Below are 13486 nucleotides of genomic sequence, written 5' to 3'. Positions count from 1 at the left end.
GACTCAGCCTGAGCCGGGCAGGCAGCAGGACTCCACACAGCACCCAGTGGTTTTGACTGCATTTAGGGTGCTGGGAAATGACCCAGGATAGTACCCCTAGGGGACTCGGGACAACCGTGGTGTTATGACTCCACATGTCCTGTGGGCTGACCCACGAGGTCATACCTGCCCAGACCTAAAGGAGACCAGGGAGCGAGCCCACAGGCACCCACGGGAGAGGAACGCAGGCAGGGGAACAGCGTGTGCAGAGGCCCAGAGGCAGGAAGGGTGGTGCTATTTGGGGAAGGAAGGGAGAGTCCTTTTCTCCTCTGAGAGAGAACATCAGCGTTTTTCACACATAAAATGTGCATTTCCATGAGCATCGCCATTCAAAGAGATGAGGGTATTATGGGGAGTTTTCCTTTACTGTGAGAACATTTTGCCAGCTAAAATGGGAACCAAGATTTCACAGGTACTAGGAAAAATTTAAAAATGAGAAAAAACTTGATTGGGATATTTTCTTCCTTGAGAAATGAAATTTAGATTATGATAATAAGTTTACTTGATCTCATGTTAAAGAAAACTCAGGTTTAGTAATTCCCACTTTCTAATATGCAGAACAGAGAATGTAGGGCGTGCTGATAATCTGTGACTTTTCTTCAATTTTATATCGTTGCATAATGTTGGATTTCTCACTTCACATTTGACATTGCCAATAGGAGCATAAGGGTCAATTCAGCAGGAATATTCCAGGGCTTGCCCGGGCCCCGGGGCTCCACCTCGCCTGGCAGTGAAGCACCGTGTCCTTGGTCTTCTCCTCTCCACTTAACTGTCAATGACTGTCTCTTGACGGGTAACTGTAGACCCTTGCTGCACTCTCCTTGCCAAGCACTCTGCTGGCATGTGCCCATCCTCCAGGATCACAAGAGAGGCAGTTTCACTTTGTGATAGAGACGCACTGCACGTGCGTTGTTTTCAGCTGCCTGTTGGCCCAGCCTGGGCAACCAAGATGGCGGAGATGTCAGAGTGGGGGGTGGGATAGATGCTGCTGTCGTCCAAGGGCCATGGCTAAGTGAGGACATGCTTCTTCCTCCCTCCCTCATTCCTTCCATCCTCCTTCCTTCCTTCCTTCCTTCCTTCCTTCACATTTAAAAAAAAGACTCTTGAAAATGGTGGTAAAGGATTTTTTTTTTATTACAATGGAAGCCATGAGTTCCTTTCTTTGTGTGCACCCAACTTGGGAGTTTGTATCTCTGGCTTTAACAATGCCAGGACACACGTAGCAGAGGGCACTGATGGAGGATGGGGTTGTTAGCGAGGAACTTTCTACGAGAGCGTTGTAGCTACTCCTAGTATTGCATTCATTCCGACGAGATCAAGATGCATGGGGTTTGATTTCAGCCCATGGTCCCCCTCTCCCTTCCCTCTGCCTCCCTACTCTCCTTTCTCCACTCTGTAGATCTTCCTCATCTACTTATTCATATCGATTGTCTCTGTCTACTTACACATAGGGTGAGATTCCCTGTGGTGGACTTACATGTGCCCACAGCATGGTTCTCAAACGCCTTCTCCCTCCCGCCCTTGCCCCTCCCCCCTCCCTCTCGTCTCTTTCTGCTCCACTGACCTCCCTGGAGCCTCCCTCCCTCTTCCCTTCATTTCACTCTAGTTTCCACACGTGAGAGAGAACATTGGACCTTTGATTCACTGAGACTGGGCTGACTTCACTTGGCACGATCTTCTCCAACTCCATCCATTTACCTGCAAATGCCATGATTTTATTCTCTTTTATTGATGAGTAATATTCCATTGTGTATATATACCACATTTCCTTTATCCATTCATCTACTGAAGGGCATCTAGGTTGGCTCCACAGTTTAGCTATTGTGAATTGTGCTGCTATGAATACTGACATGACTGTGTCCCTGTAGTATGCTGTTTTTAAGTCCTTTGGGTATAAACCAAGGAGAGGGATAGCTGGGTCAAATGGTGGTTCCATTCCTAGTTTTCCAAGGGATCTCCATACTGCTTTCCATATTGGCTGCATCAGTTTGCAGTCGCACCAGCAATGTACGAGTATGCCTTTTCCCCATATCCTCGCCAACACTTATTGTTGTTTGTATTCTTGATAGCTGCCATTCTGACTGGAGTGAGATGATATTAGAGTAGTTTTGATTTGCATTTCTCTAATTGCTAGAGATGGTGAGCATTTTTTCATATATTTGTTGATTGACTGTATATCCTCTTCTGAGAAGTGTCTGTTCAGCTCCTTGACCCACTTATTGACTGGGTTATTTGTTTTGTTGGTGTTAAGGTTTTTTATATACCCTAGAGACTAGAGCTCTGTCTGATGTGTCTGTGTGGTAAAGATTTGCTCCCATTCTGTGGGCTCTCTCTTCACCTCACTGATGGTTTCTTTTGCTAAGAAGAAGCTTTTCAGTTTGAATCCAAAACATTTATGGATTCTCAATTTTATCTCTTGTCCTCTGGGAATCTTAGTAAGGAAGCTGGGGCCTAATCCGACATGATGGATTTTTGTGTTTTTGATAATTGCCATTCAGACCTGAGGGAGGTGACATCTTGGCGCCGTCGTGGTTTGCGTTGCCCTGATTGCCAGGGATGGTGAGCATTTTGTCATGTATTTGTTGCCATCTGTGTTTCTTCTTTGGGGAAGTGTCTGTTGAGTTCTTCTGCCCACTTATTGATGGGGAGATGTGTTTTTTGATAGTAAGCTTTCTGAGTCCTTTCCATGTTCTGGATGTGAATCCCCCTCACAGGAGCAGCTGGCCAGGGTCTTCTCCATCCCCGAGGGGCTCTCTTCACTCTCAACCACGTCATTTGTTGTGTAGAAGCTTTTAAGTTTGTTATTCATTCTTGTTTTATTTCTTGGGATATAGGGTTGTGTTGAGGAAGCTGGTGCTGCACCTGTGTGATGGAGCGTTGGCCCTGTTTTCCTCCAGAAGTCGCAAGGTTTCTGTTCTAATTCCCAAGGTTTTGGTCCATGTGGACTTGACTTTTGTGCAGGGTGAGGACAGGGGTCTAGTTGTAGTCTTCTACTTATGCACATCCAGTTTGCCCAGCACCATTTGTTAGAAAGACTTTCCTTTCTCCAACATGTATTTTTGGAAGCTTTGTCAAGTATCAATGGCTGTAAGTATGCGGGTGTGTCTCTGTGTCTTCTGGTCTATTCTGTTGGTCTGTTTTCATGCAGCACCATGCTGCTTCTGTTACTACGGCTCTGTGGTGTGGTTTAGACCATCTACATCACTGTGAACCCTCCTGAATCACTCTTCTTGCTTGTATCAGACTATTCTGTGTCTCTTATTCTTCCAAGTTAATTTTATGGCTCTTTGGTTAAGTTCTGTGAAAAGACATAATTGGCATTCTGGTGGGGATTGCCTTGAATGTGTACACTGCTGTCCTGGTAGTATGCCCATCTTGACCCTATTAATTCTGCCACTACAAGGACATGGCAGGTCTTTGCCATCTTCTAAGGTCTTCTTCAGTTTCTTTCTTCTGTGTTGTATGATTTTAATTGTAGAGATCTTTCACCTTCTTGGTTAGATTAGTTCGCAAGTATTTTATTTTTTGGAGGTTATCGTGAATGGGATGGTTTTCCTGGTTTCTTTCTTGGCTGAATCAGTGTTGGAGTCTGGGAAGGCTACTGATTTATGGGTGTTGATCTTGTATCCTGATACTTTGCTGAATTCATTATATTGAACAGAAGTGATGAGAGTGGACATCTTCATCTTGCTCATGATTTTAGAGGAAATGCTTTCAGGGCCTGTAAAACTGCACCCAAGTTTGGGGAGTTGGTCACAGAAAGAAATGAACCCCGTGGCTGTCAAAGGCCCAGGCTGCAGCTGCCCTCGAGCCCCCTGGCCCCGTGGCGTCCCATCCTGAGTGACGGCATCTGGACCTGCGAGCCCTTGCCTGCTGTTCCTCATCCCTGCCCCCTCACCCCATGCCCTGTCCTTGGGACTGTCTTGTGCTCTGGAGGATGTCCCCAGCATGCAAACCTGTTGCAGTGTGGCTCAGGGAAGCTCCTGTGGGCTACTGACACCTTCTGGTCACATGGTTTCCCTGGGTCAGTCCTCAGATCCCTCCCACTCATTACAATCAATCTCTCCTACATAGTTCTAGATATTGTAGTTTTAAAATAATATACGCTAAGAATATAACCAAGCCTAAAGATATATATATATCTCTAAAACAAAGTTGGTGGATATTTAAGACATGCATTTTTCTGGGCTTAAATTGCTCCAAACAAATATAACCTAAAGTGAGGGAAGATTTGGACTGAGGACTGTGGTTAGGAACAATTGTATAACTTGTGTTCAAGAGAGAGGCAGAATCTCAATAGTTAGCATCAGGCTTGTATTTTATACCTGGCACTCAGTTCTGTTCTAACTTGAATCTTCTCTCAGGAGCTGCTCTTTGCTAACTGTGGATGATTAAGATGGGATCAACTTCACCCTTAGTGCAGGAATGGTCATTGCATACTCAATCTAGTTCAGCCCATGAAATTTTGGTTCTAGAATTTTAGTTGTGGGGAGAAAGTCATGCTTTTTTTCTTTGTGGATGTGGGTAGAAGATCTGGAGCTGTGGCAGCCACACTGTGACCATGAGAAGCCACATGTATGACCTGAATAGGATCAGCTGCCAGCAGGAAACGGGGGCATCAATTAAACCACAGTGGTGAGCTGCACTGAAAATGGCTGTGTGTGTGTGTGTGTGTGTGTGTGTACAATTGCAACCCCCTTTGGGTCCAAAGGGTTCAGAATTTGATATTCCCGAGAATAGAAGTTCCTTAAGAAAGCAGCAGATTTGGGGCTGGGGCTGGGGCTCAGTGGTAGAGCGCTCGCCTAGCCTGTGTGAGGCCTTGAGTCTGATCCTCAGCACCACATAAAAATACATAAATAAAACAAAGGTGTTGTGTCCAACTACAGCTAAAAACTAAATATTAAAAACAAAAACAAAAGAAGCAGATTTGCCATGGCACAGGGAGGCATTTGCCCTGCTTTGGGGCATGGGAGGAATTTTCTGCCAAGAAACAGGAGTGGAACCAGAAAATCATATCTGGTGGAGAAGTGGTTGGGTGCTGACGGGGTCCTAGAGCAGTTCCCAGGGACCTCAGGGGAGGTGGTCGGGTGCTGACGGGGGTCCTAGAGAGGTTCCCAGGGACCTCCCTGGATGGGACTTGAGTGCCGAGTTTGTCCTCTCTGGGGAGTAGCTGGTGGTTAATGTTGGTAAGCAACAGTAATTAACAAGGATCAGTTTCTGATGCTCTGTGCGGGCCGTGTGTGTGGCTCATGTAATGTCCACCATGGCGCGGAGGGTGAGTGTCACCACCCACTGTTCACGTACATGGCCGCCGAGTCCCAGCAGCTCAGGGACACTGCCCAGGTCTCACTGGGAGCTGGCTGAACCTCAGCCTGCTCCCAGTGCCTCTTGTTCCTCTCTGGCCCCACAGCCCCCTTCATCCTGGGTGGTCCTGCTGTCCTGGGGCAGGCGGACAGAGTGCTCAGGGCTCCTTAACCTGCGCAGCAAACTTAGTACCATTTATTCCTCCTCATCTGCCAGGTTGTTGTACTTACAGGTGGCTGTTGGCCCCCGGATATTCCTGACCCCTCCTCTGTGCATCATATGTATGATAACATGCGGGCTGGATCTGCCCCACACCTGCCCCACACCTGCCCTCTACCTGCCCTACATCTGCCCTCTACCTGCCCTGCACCTGCCCAGCGCCTGCTCTCTACCTGCCTCACACCTGCCCTCTTCCTCACATCATCCCACTCCACCCTCGTAGGACCTCATGACACAGCCCTGCACAAGTGTCCCTGGGCTCCACACAACGGCCCTGAAGGGGGTGGCTCAGAGCAGTGGGGACCGTGCTCTTGGCCTGGGCTCCCGCCTCTGCCCTGTTTTCTCGCGTCTCTGGGTCAGCGTCCACTCTAGAAGGGGGGCCTCATCTTGAGATCCTTGAGGAGCGACGGGTGGAGGACCCACCTCTGATAAAGCCACATCTGGCTGCTGGTGGACGTGGGCTTGGGAGCCCTGCAGACCCCATGCATGGGCCTCTCAGCACTTTCCATACAGCCTGAGCTGCTGGTGGACCTGGGCCTGGCCCCTGGGTGGCCAGCCATGCTCGGCACCCGTGGTCTGAGTGGTGCGTGGTGCCTTGTGAGAAAAGAGCTGGTGGGGCAGAGTGGAAGGCAGGGGGCAGGTGTGGAGCGAGGGGACCCTGTGTCTAGTCCTGGTCTTGGACGGACCAGCTCTGTGACCTGCCGCTGGTCACTCTGCTGGGGGTGGGAGGGCTGGTTCGTCCCTGTGGACACTGGGGACGACATTACAATCCTGAAGATATAGAAGGGCTCTGGGGGCTCCTGTGTGCATGGGCGAGAGCCCCTCGAGCTGTGGGAGTAGCAAGCGTACACTGGCCTCTGCACACAGGGCTCTGGGACACTCTCTTCACCTGCTCCTTCACCTGAAGGCTGAGAGCAGGGACAGAGCAGGACACCTCTGTTCATGGTTCGCATGAATTAGTTCCTGGAACGTCCTGATGGCAAGAAAGCAGGCTCTGGAAACGCAGTGCATTTAGTCAGCAGGATCCAGCAGGAGGGATGGCGGGGTCAGGGCAGGCCTCGTGGGGTCTCCAGAGGGTGCCACCTGTCCTGGCCAAGGCTTCTCAGGAAATGCCAGGAGCAAGAGCTGGCAGGCAAGCAGCTGGGAGTCTGGGGACAGACCTGTAGGAGGGAGGGGGGGCAGCAAGAGGGTGGGCAGTGGGAGGGAGGACAGCAGGGTGGGCAGCGGGAGAGGGGCGGTAGGAGGGGGGCAGCAGGAAGGTGACAGCAGGAGGGAGGGCAGCCACATTTTCTTTTGTGTTAGTGAGAGAGGCAGCCTGAGTCCCCAGGCCCACTGCCAGGGCTCCCGGGGCAGGCAAGAGCAAGGACTTCGTGCCACCCCATGTCCCATCGCTCAATGCCTCAAATCCTGCCACCAGAGGGTTCCTTGCTTGGGCCTCACAGGGGTTATGATTTTGACAAATCCTTTTAAAAATATTTAAAAGTTTCAGCCACAGGGAATCATGATGCGTCATTTACCTGCCTCCCACCCCACACTTTTTTCTTTTTTAAAAATTGAGATAGAATTCATATAACATAAAATTAACAATATCAAATCCAACAATTCAGTGGCCCTTAGCACATCACCCCAAAAGAAATTTGGTACCCACCAGCTATGCAGTCCCTCCCCACTCCCCCTCTGTTCCCAGCCCCGGAAACCACCGATCTGCATTCTGTCTCTACGATTCACCTTCTGGATGCTCTGATATGAGTGAAACTATCCAATGTGCTCACATTCCCACACTCGGGATAGTGTTTTTGAGGGGCATCATTGTAGCACGCCTCTTCCTCCAGCCCTTATTATGGCTCAGTAATACTCCAAGGTCACGAATAGACCATGTTTAGGTTCCCACTCAACAGTCGACGGGCATTGGAGTTCTTGCCACCCGTGCACATTATAAACAGTACCAGCTAGGCACAGTGGCGCACACCTGTAATCCCAGTGGCTCGGGAGGAGAAGGAGGAGGATGGCAAGTTCAAAGCCAGCCTAAGCAACTCAGCAACCCCTGTCTCTAAATAAAATTTTAAAAAGGCTGGGGATGTGGCTCAGGGGTTAAGTGCCCCTGGGTTCAATCATTGGTACCAAAACACAACAAAATGAAACAAAAAACCCAAACAAGAAAATCCCCCCTGCTGTTGTGCGCATGTCTGAGTATTTTTCTGAGTTCCTGTTTTCCATTCATTGGAGCATCAGCCTAGGAGTTGGATTGCTGGGGCCTGCAGCCATTTTTAAAAAAAGTTGTTGTTAGACGTATTAGGGGCTCTCTTGCCAGGTGTCCGTAAGTACGCAAACATCATTTGGTCAACTCCTTCCCCAGCGCCTGCCCTTGCCCTCCCCGCCCCCCTGTCCCCTCCTCTTCCCGTGTCTCATCTATTTTCATGAGACCCTCCTAGATTTTTTCTCCTTTTTGCTTTCTAGTTTCCACACGAGGGAAAGCATATGTGGGTCCCAGAGTGATGCTAGGTTAACCTTTCGAGAAATTGGCAAACCATTTCCAGAGCAGCTGCGCCCTTTACATCCCCACCAGCAGCACGCGAGGACCCGATTTTTCCATGTCTCTGCCGACTCTTTTCTGTTGTATTTTAGCCAGTGAGTGAGCATGGAGTGGTGCCTCACTGTGGTCTTGATTTGCATTTCCCAGTGACTAATGAGGCTGAGCACTGTGTCGTGCATGTGTTGGCCATTTGTATGTCTTCTTTGGAGAACTGTCTAGTTAAGACCTTTGCCTATTTTGTAATTGTGTGATTTGTCTTTTTGTTGTTGATTTGAAAGAGCTCTTTGCATATTCTGGATAGTAGACCTTATCAGACAGATGATCTGTAGGTAATTCCTCCCATCCCTGTCTGTTGTCTTTTCACTTTTGCTCATCTTACTGTAACCAGCAGCACCTTAGATGGTGAGAGGTCTGATGATTAATCTTGAGGGATCTTGGCTCTCCAGGTCCCAGCAGTGCTGGGTGTGGCCTCCCTGTGCCCGTCTTTGCTGGCACTCCTCTGACTCCTGCACATGGGCTGTCTCTGCCTTTGGCATTCCTTTTGTGTGATCATGGGAAAGCCTGGGAGAGCCTCGCTGGGCATTCCCCTGGGGTCTCAGGTCTCTGGGAAGCAGGGGTCAGCCACATGGCCAGGCACCGCTGGCCTCCATGCCCAGTTGGTGTTCCTGCATCCTGACGGCTCTCCAGACCTGTCCATGCATCCAGGCGGCTCCCAGGGATGCTCCTGGAGTCCCCACTGCTACACAGGAGCAGGTCCCATCAGCAGTGCCACGAGGGTCAGTCAGGGGTGGGGACGTAGGAAAGACAGCCCAGGCTGTGGACTCTCCCCTTTCCTCAGCCCCTGGGCCTGGGTTCTTGCTGGTGGACTGAGCACACACCTGGGGTGCCAGGCAGACCTGCCCATCCTCCTGCTGAGCATGGAGTTTGCTCAGCGCCCGAGAGTCCAGCGCTGGCCATTTCCCATCATGGTGTGCTCAGTGCAGTGGCCTCCTGGGTCCCTGACAGGGCAGCGCCTGGCCTTCCCCAGCCCACGGCAACTCCTCCCCACCTACAGGTGAGGGGCAGAGTCCATCCACCTCCCCCATGTGCCTGTCACACCCCGTCAATCCTGGTGGCAGGAAGGACACTTCGTTTTCCAAGGAGAGCCACTCACAGTGCTCCTCCTGTCTCCTGGGCAGAGGACAGTACTGCCCACACTGTCCTGCGACGGGCCTGGGCGTGGTGGCCTGCGGAGTCAGCGGGATGGTTTCTCATACGTGTCGTTCCCACCTCGCAGAATTAAGGCGGCAGCTGGTGTGAAGATCACGGCCGTGAGAATCAGCAACGAGGACCAGTGGGCGGTGCAGGAGGAGGTGGACCACAGCAGCACCCAGACGACGGCCACCCTGGCCTGCGTGGGCCACCCGGACACCCAGGGCAGGTGAGTGCCAGAGGCCTGAGGCCCAGCGCCGTGGCCGGCTGGGGACCTTGGGGAACCCAGGGCGGGATATGGCGTCCAGACAGATGTAGCTCCTCCAGTCCAGCAGCGGGCTTCTGATGGGCGCTCGGGCCGAGCTTGGTCCTCTTGCTTTTCATGCTCAAAAGCCTAATGAGGTGGACGGTCCCCAGAGCCACCGAGTTCGCATTGTCACAGTGCAGAGTGTGGTGTTAGTCTGAGGTCACATTGTTGTTATCTGTGACCAGGGGTCAGAAATGTCATGGGAAAGCAGCACTGATGTCAGGGCCAGAGGAAAGTGGGCGTCTATGAGCAGCCCGAGGCGGCTCCAGCGTTGGGCCATTGTTCCTGACTGCCTAAAGAGAGTCATTTTGCCGATGACACACCGTGCACTGGCGCATGGCTTTGGTCTTAAGCTGGTCACTGGCGCTGCCGGCCAGCAGCCTCTCTTCTCCAGCTGGGGCGCCAGCCTCAGGTAGGCGGGCTGCGCTCACCTGGGCAGCAGAGAGGTCCTCGCTGATGGTCTTGCATCGGGACCCCTGGTGGGTGGCAGGACCCCTTCCCTGCTGTCATGGCCCCTGCCCCCTCCTGTGTGAGGAGCACGCGTCTCCGGTGGTTTTTCAGGTTAATAACTGACCAGGTGTGCAGCCCACCTGATTGTGACCCCCTCGGCTTAGGCTTCACCTGGGTGAGGTGCCAGCTCCTCAGCTGGGCTCATGAACCCCTCGGGCACCTGCCTGCCACCCTGCATTGCCACCACCTGTTTTCTTTCCTTTCTTCTCTGACCTTTAGACACTTTGAGGTCCACAGGCACAGGAGTGGCGGCCACTGTGCTGTTTCCTGAGAGCAGACTGCACTTCTTAGCAGACTGAGAGGAGCTGCATGACTGACGGCTCCTGGCCCTGCCCCTGCTCACAGGGACAGCCTGACCTCCTCCGGCTGAGGAAGGGCAGGGATCTGTGGCTGTGGTGTGACAATTTATGCTTATCTAATATCCCTCTAGAATCCATTCCATAATTTAAATAAATAATTGCTTCTTTTGTGCCTTTTGTTGGTCTCTGATATCAAATGAGGTGTGAAACACGGCCCTGGACGGAGCTTTCTGCGAACAGAGAATATGTGACTATAGCCCGCACAGCGTCCCACAGGAAGCTGTGATCCCTAGGTTGTGACAGCCTTGAGTGGCACTGAGTCTTTAACAGAATATAATGTACAAACGGCCTGAAATTCCGTGATAAGAACTAGACTGTGTCGTGTGGGGAGCCCGCTGTGCTCGGCGGGGGGCAGTGCAGGTCTTAATTTAAAATATTTTAATGAAGACGCCTCGTGAGGCAGTTTGAGTAATAGAGATGAAACCAGAGATAAAGGGGGGAGAAAAGATTAGAAAAATAAGCAAATTTGAAAATGTTCAGAACAGATAAGCTGAAGCCAAGGGAATGAGATGGAGGGAATGGCTCTCTGCAAGGAAGCCATGTGCCACGGGCCAGTGGGGACGAGTGCTTCCCTACCTTGTCTGGCTGCAGGGACCCAGAGCTCAGGAGCTGAGCCACCAGGAGCCACAGGAGAGAGCCCTCCTCTTCTAAGCACTGTGGTCGGGCAGAGGGCGGCTCTGCCGTCCACAGGGAACAGGGACACAAAGCCCAGGCTTCCTGCAGAGGGCAGACCCCGTTGCCCAGGGCTGGCGCCCTGCTCAGGGTGCAGCCGAGCTCAAAGCCAACGAGCACCGGGAAGCGCGACCACGTTGGGAAATCTGGAATCCATGCCTCTGGGGTCTTTGCTACTCTGCTCCAGACATGGTGACAGTCCCCTGGCTTCCATCACTGGAACAAATGCTTGAGACTTCGGGGCCAGGAGGACTCAGACCGTGGCCAAGGTTTTGGCTTGTGGTGAGGCAGTGCCCCATGGCAGGTAGTGTGGGGCAGAGCAGGTATCCACCCACCCCTGGCCTGAAAGAGGGAGGAAGAGGAGGGAGCTGGCTTCATGCTGCGTCCCTCAAGGCCACACCCCGTGACCTAGAGCCTCCTCTGAGGTCCATAGGCCCCCACCCCATCAGCGCCAGCCCAGATCCAAAGTGGGGCAATCACTAATGAGCAGGGGAGGGCCACCTGTCAGTCACTTTGATGAGCCCAGTGCTTTTTGGTGATATTTAACCACTGGAATCAAAGCACAGCACTGATCAGGACGGCCACTGCGTCATGGGTCACGGGGCAGGAATCCGGCCGAGTCTCCTGGTGGCCTTACAGTTCACACCCAAGCTGGGAAAAGGGGCAGCTGTCAGTGGTCCTCACCAGTTCACACTGCCCCTCGCTGCCATTTGTTTGAGCTTCTCCTCTCCCTCTGTTCCAGGGTCACTGAGAAGTGAAGTCACATGGAAGGTTGGGCTGTCTTCAGGACCATCTTGTGGGACTCTGTCCTCCATCCCTTATTTTATGTAAAGATTTTGTTGAAAAATCTCCCACACACGTATAGACACACACACACACACACATAAAATCATACATTTTATAATCATATGTTTTATATTATATAAATAAACAAAAAACATATCAGGAGCCAGGCATCATTTTAAAAATCTTTCGGGAGAACAACATTTCAAAAATTAGAAACCTGAGAGTCTGAAGTGGACCCTGTCCTTATTCCCACTTGACGGATGTGAGTCGAGGCCCAGTTCAGCGACTCTCAAGGTCCCAGAGCCAGTGTTAGCCAAAGCCGTTGACCCTGGGGCCTGCCTTGACCACTGGCCAAGGCTCTGCAGACGCACATCCAGGGGCCCCTCCGCGTGTCCCCATCCCGCAGCTCTCTGTCCCACTGGATGGAATGCTCAGCAACAGCAATGCCCACAGTGCCAGCGGCCATCTAGCACGGGGACCAGGCTACAGAGGCCCCTCCAAAGACACGGCCACATTCTCACCTCTGGAACACTTGAGCCTGATCTTGTTTGAAGGGCCTTTGCAGAGGTGGCTGATGTGGGCTATAAGGTGGGTCCTGAGCCCCCAGGAGACACAGGGAGATGCCGAGACAGCGGATTCGGCCACAAGCAAGGAAGCTGAGGAGCACCTGGAGCCAGCTGGAGCAGGCAAGACCAGATTGTCCCCTGGAGCCCTGGGAGGGAGCATGGCCCATTGACTTTGGAAGAATGTGTCTGTTGCTTCAGGCCATCAGGTCTGTGACCTTTGTCACTGCAGCTTGGGGACTTGTCAAGAGCCTGATGGATCTCCTGGATGCAGTCAGAAACTCTGCAGTCTGAGCACAGAACTCTTGGACCCAGGGTTCACAGGCACTGGCCCTTCAGAGAGACGCTCCCAGGTGGCCGGCTGAGCACTGTGGGGGTGTGGACATGAAGCACCGGAAGCAGGTGAAGGTATTTCGTGCTTAGCGATGCTGGGGTTTGAAGGCGGTGGATCTAGAAACACAGGCTCAAGTTCACAGGGGCGATTGCTGTGGGAGCACTTGGCCATCTCTGTGGGAGTACTTGGCCATCGCCGTGGGAGTACCTGGCCATCTCCCTGTGGGAGCACTTGGCCATCACTGTGGGAGCACTTGGCCATCTCCGAGCAGCATCACCACAGAAGTCCACACCAGATTTCAAGAACCAAATGGGTGGGTCTTGGGAGCACCTGCCTTAGGTGCCCCCTCTCAGGAGGTTTGTTTTAATTTCTCTAGAAATTCTCCTGTGAGAGGAGGACCCTTCTCCTACCCCCAAAGGATCAGATCTCAGAAGAAAAGAAAAAACAAAGTGCTTTCAAACACTCCCTCTTTTCCTAACGGGTGGGGGGCAGCAACTGGTGGGTTTCTGCAGGAGTAACAGAAGAGCTCTTAGGCCAAACGCAACCGGTGTGCAATCGTGGGAAACCTAAAAAACACAGCCAAGTAGAATGGGGAGTCTCAAGTCACCCCAGCCCATGATCAGCAGTGGCCATTGCTGACCTTTGGGTAGTGGACGCGTGTAGACATGC

General features: G+C 52.0%; 1 protein-coding gene across 1 annotated transcript in view; it reads left to right on the top strand.

The window, feature by feature from the left end:
• The window catches only part of LOC124093532 (transmembrane protein 132B-like), a 150850-nt gene that overhangs the window by 58433 nt on the left and 78931 nt on the right, over positions 1-13486 (top strand). The window contains exon 3 of the mRNA XM_046445984.2: positions 9372-9515. Coding sequence (XP_046301940.2) covers positions 9372-9515 — 144 coding nt within the window. The remainder of the gene's footprint in view (positions 1-9371; positions 9516-13486) is intronic.

This window comes from Marmota monax, unplaced genomic scaffold (assembly GCF_021218885.2).
Source record: "Marmota monax isolate L192 unplaced genomic scaffold, Marmota_monax_Labrador192_F-V1.1 WCK01_AAM20220418_F8-fsc00092, whole genome shotgun sequence".
Classification (NCBI taxonomy): domain Eukaryota; kingdom Metazoa; phylum Chordata; class Mammalia; order Rodentia; family Sciuridae; genus Marmota; species Marmota monax.
The sequence above is the reverse complement of the archived record's forward strand: the minus strand, read 5'-3'. Positions and strand labels throughout refer to the sequence as shown.